The following is a 2673-nucleotide window of genomic DNA, read 5'->3' as shown; positions in this document are numbered from 1 at the left end:
TCTCAAAAAATATTTAGGTGTCTAAAATAAATTACGTAAGTTCTTATGATGTTAACCGTTTAAATATTTAATCATCATCATTTAAAATGGCTTCAAGTTCTTCCACCGTGTATGATTTCTTACGACTGCTTAAAATTTTATCAAAAGGATCTCTAATCCCATCATTTTTCTTGTCTTCATCAACTATGGGATTCGAGACTTGTTGGTTAACTATTGGCACCAGAGGCTTGTTCAATATTATATCGGCCAGTACTTTGATTCTTTTCGTTTCGGGTATCATATTCTCTTTTTTTACATTAGGTTCTCTTTCCACTTGACATTCTCTTTTAGTTGTATTTTGCACAGGTCCGAACTGCACTTTCTTACTCTGTTTATTTATTAACGTTGCTGCTGTTTTTTTTGTAAGGTTTTTCTTTTCTCCTTGTTTAGTTTTCACTTCCTTTTGTTTTTGGATTCTCTCCTCTTTTCTTTTCTTGACTTGTTCTTCTTTAAGACTTTTTTCTCTCCGTTTCTGGGTTTCCTTGCTTTGCCATTCGTCTGAAGTTAAGACAAAGGAAACTCTTTCACTTTGTTTAACGCCTTTTCTTTGAGGTGTTTTCGGTTTTACTAAAACGTCACTTAATTTTACAGGGGTTAAATATTCTTTCTGTTGACTAATAATATCCATAATCTCGCATTCTTTAACTACATGTTCTTTGCACGTTGCTATTAAACCACTTTCTGGAATCTCCATTTCGTTTTTATCTAAAGTAACTAAGTCACTTTCAAGCAAAGTTTTGTGTTCTTTTCTTTCAAATTTGTTTTTTCCCATTTCTTCAATAGATTTCTGCACAATAACTAAATCAAACTGTGAGTTATCAAGGATATCCATAAATAAAATTGGCATCTCTTCTATAGTGATTTCTTCTGTAAGGTTGTCCTCATGTAATATTTCTGATTCTTGGTGCTTTTCATCATGTTGGAAATAGTTCAAAAGCTTTTTCAGGATTTTGTCACTGTCTATTAGAAAGTCTTCAGTAAGAGTTTGTAAGGCATTCAATTTTTTCTCTCCCACTATGTTATAAAACGTATCTTTTGATAGAGAGTTTTCTTTGAAATTGTCATTGTTCTTCTCTTCGGTATTTGAATTTTCAACAGTTTTCTGACGTGCTAGGCATTTGTTAAAATTGATTGCATCACAATTCCATGGACATAAACCGGTGGTTCTAAAACCATTTATAACAGTAGAAGGCTTAATGCCGTTTACGACAGCTTCCTTGAGCACAGAAACAAAATCTGTTTTTGTGAGTGCAGCTAAGAGGTTTTCACGCTTCCACTTTAATACACTTTCTTTCCAAGCTTGCTTAAGTGGCCTGAATGCTGAAAAATCGGCTGGCTGCAACAATATTGTTGCGTTTGGATATAAAGCTACCAGAACTATGTCCAAGCTTTTACACAGTTCACTCACTTCCAGAGAGAGGTGCGTTTTGTGTCCGTCAACAAAAAGTAAAACGGGGAGTTGTCTTTTTGTTTTCAATAGATAAGGGTGTAAAACGTTTTTTATATAATCATAAAATACCTCTGCCTTCATCCATCCCGAATCGCTCAAACCAATACCCCAGTCTCCTGGCACATTTAATATTATATCCTTAGGCAACCTTTTATTCGGAAATATGATCATTGGAGGCGTGGTATCTCCATTGGCAGAAAACGTGAATAGAACTGTTAGAGCAGATTTGGCAGATGCATGGTCTACTTCATAAACATCCTTCTCACCTCTCATTGCAATAACCTTTCCACTTTTTGGGCATAGCTGAAAGTTTGACTCGTCACCGTTGAACACGCGACTTGGATCCGAGAGAATGGTAAAGTAACTGTTGTCTTTTAAGTAGGTTTCAATTCCAATGAACCAGTTTCTTATATCTTGCTCTGACACTGCCGCACTTGATGCTGTGACTGCCTCAGGTGCACGTATACTTAATCCGGGATGACGATACAAAAAGAGTTGGTACCATTTATTACCAGGTATTCCATCTTTGAATGGATTCTTTCTATTTGCTTTCTTTATGAAATGTGCAACACTCAATTGAACATCTAGTTTTCTTCTAGGGAATCCTTTGCGGCAACAGTCTTTAATCCATTTCACCAAAGTCTCTTCCTCGTTTTTGGTTAATACTGTTCTTGGTCCTGGAAGGTCTTGATGATCTACTTTCCGTAACCTGAACTGAATAGTTCCTCTCGGTACATGAAAGGTTTTTGCGGCCAGTTTTTTACTCATACCGCACTTTACAGCCTCAAGTGCTTTTACCAAGTTATCATGGTTGTATATTTTTCTTTTTATTATTGTGTTGTCGAGAGTCTTCTTCTTCTCTTTCCTCTTTTTCACATTAACTGGATCCATTTTGAATACTTCAGTCTGAAAATAAAGACACAAGCTATAATTTAACCCTATTATTGGCACAAGCCAAAACCAATTGTTAGCATGGGGCTAACATTTGGAAAAAAACGAGTGTAACATATTTTTATCAATGGAATTACTTAGAGCCTTAATGATATAGGCTATAGAAATTAAAATCTGTTAAAAATAATACTTTATCAAAATAACCAATTATTAGCACATGTGCCAATAATAGGAAAACTACTCAATCACGATACCAAATGTTGGCACCCTTTAAACATAGACAACGAACAATT

General features: G+C 35.2%; 1 protein-coding gene across 1 annotated transcript; it reads right to left on the bottom strand.

The window, feature by feature from the left end:
- Positions 1-432: 432 nt before the first annotated feature.
- LOC147075639 (uncharacterized) lies at positions 433-2380 on the bottom strand. Its single transcript, XM_085942357.1, has 2 exons — positions 1055-2380; positions 433-537 (listed from the first exon to the last, which is right to left on the bottom strand). Exons 1-2 carry the CDS (start codon positions 2378-2380, stop codon positions 433-435), a joined length of 1431 nt encoding a protein of 476 aa, XP_085798483.1.
- Positions 2381-2673: the final 293 nt, after the last annotated feature.

Source organism: Rhyacophila brunnea, unplaced genomic scaffold (assembly GCF_057557595.1).
Source record: "Rhyacophila brunnea isolate RB1 unplaced genomic scaffold, BYU_Rbru_1.0 scaffold_14, whole genome shotgun sequence".
NCBI classification, from domain to species: Eukaryota; Metazoa; Arthropoda; class Insecta; order Trichoptera; family Rhyacophilidae; genus Rhyacophila; species Rhyacophila brunnea.
Note: the sequence above shows the minus strand (reverse complement) of the source record. Positions and strands in the feature narration are given on the sequence as shown.

Excerpts from the sequence above, each read along its gene's own strand:
- LOC147075639 (XM_085942357.1), bottom strand. The coding sequence starts at position 2,380 with ATGGATCCAGTTAATGTGAAAAAGAGGAAAGAGAAGAAGAAGACTCTC. Across the intron at positions 538-1,054 it reads AAGATACGTTTTATAACATA|ACGAATGGCAAAGCAAGGAA; the intron begins GTGGGAGAGAAA and ends TCTTAACTTCAG.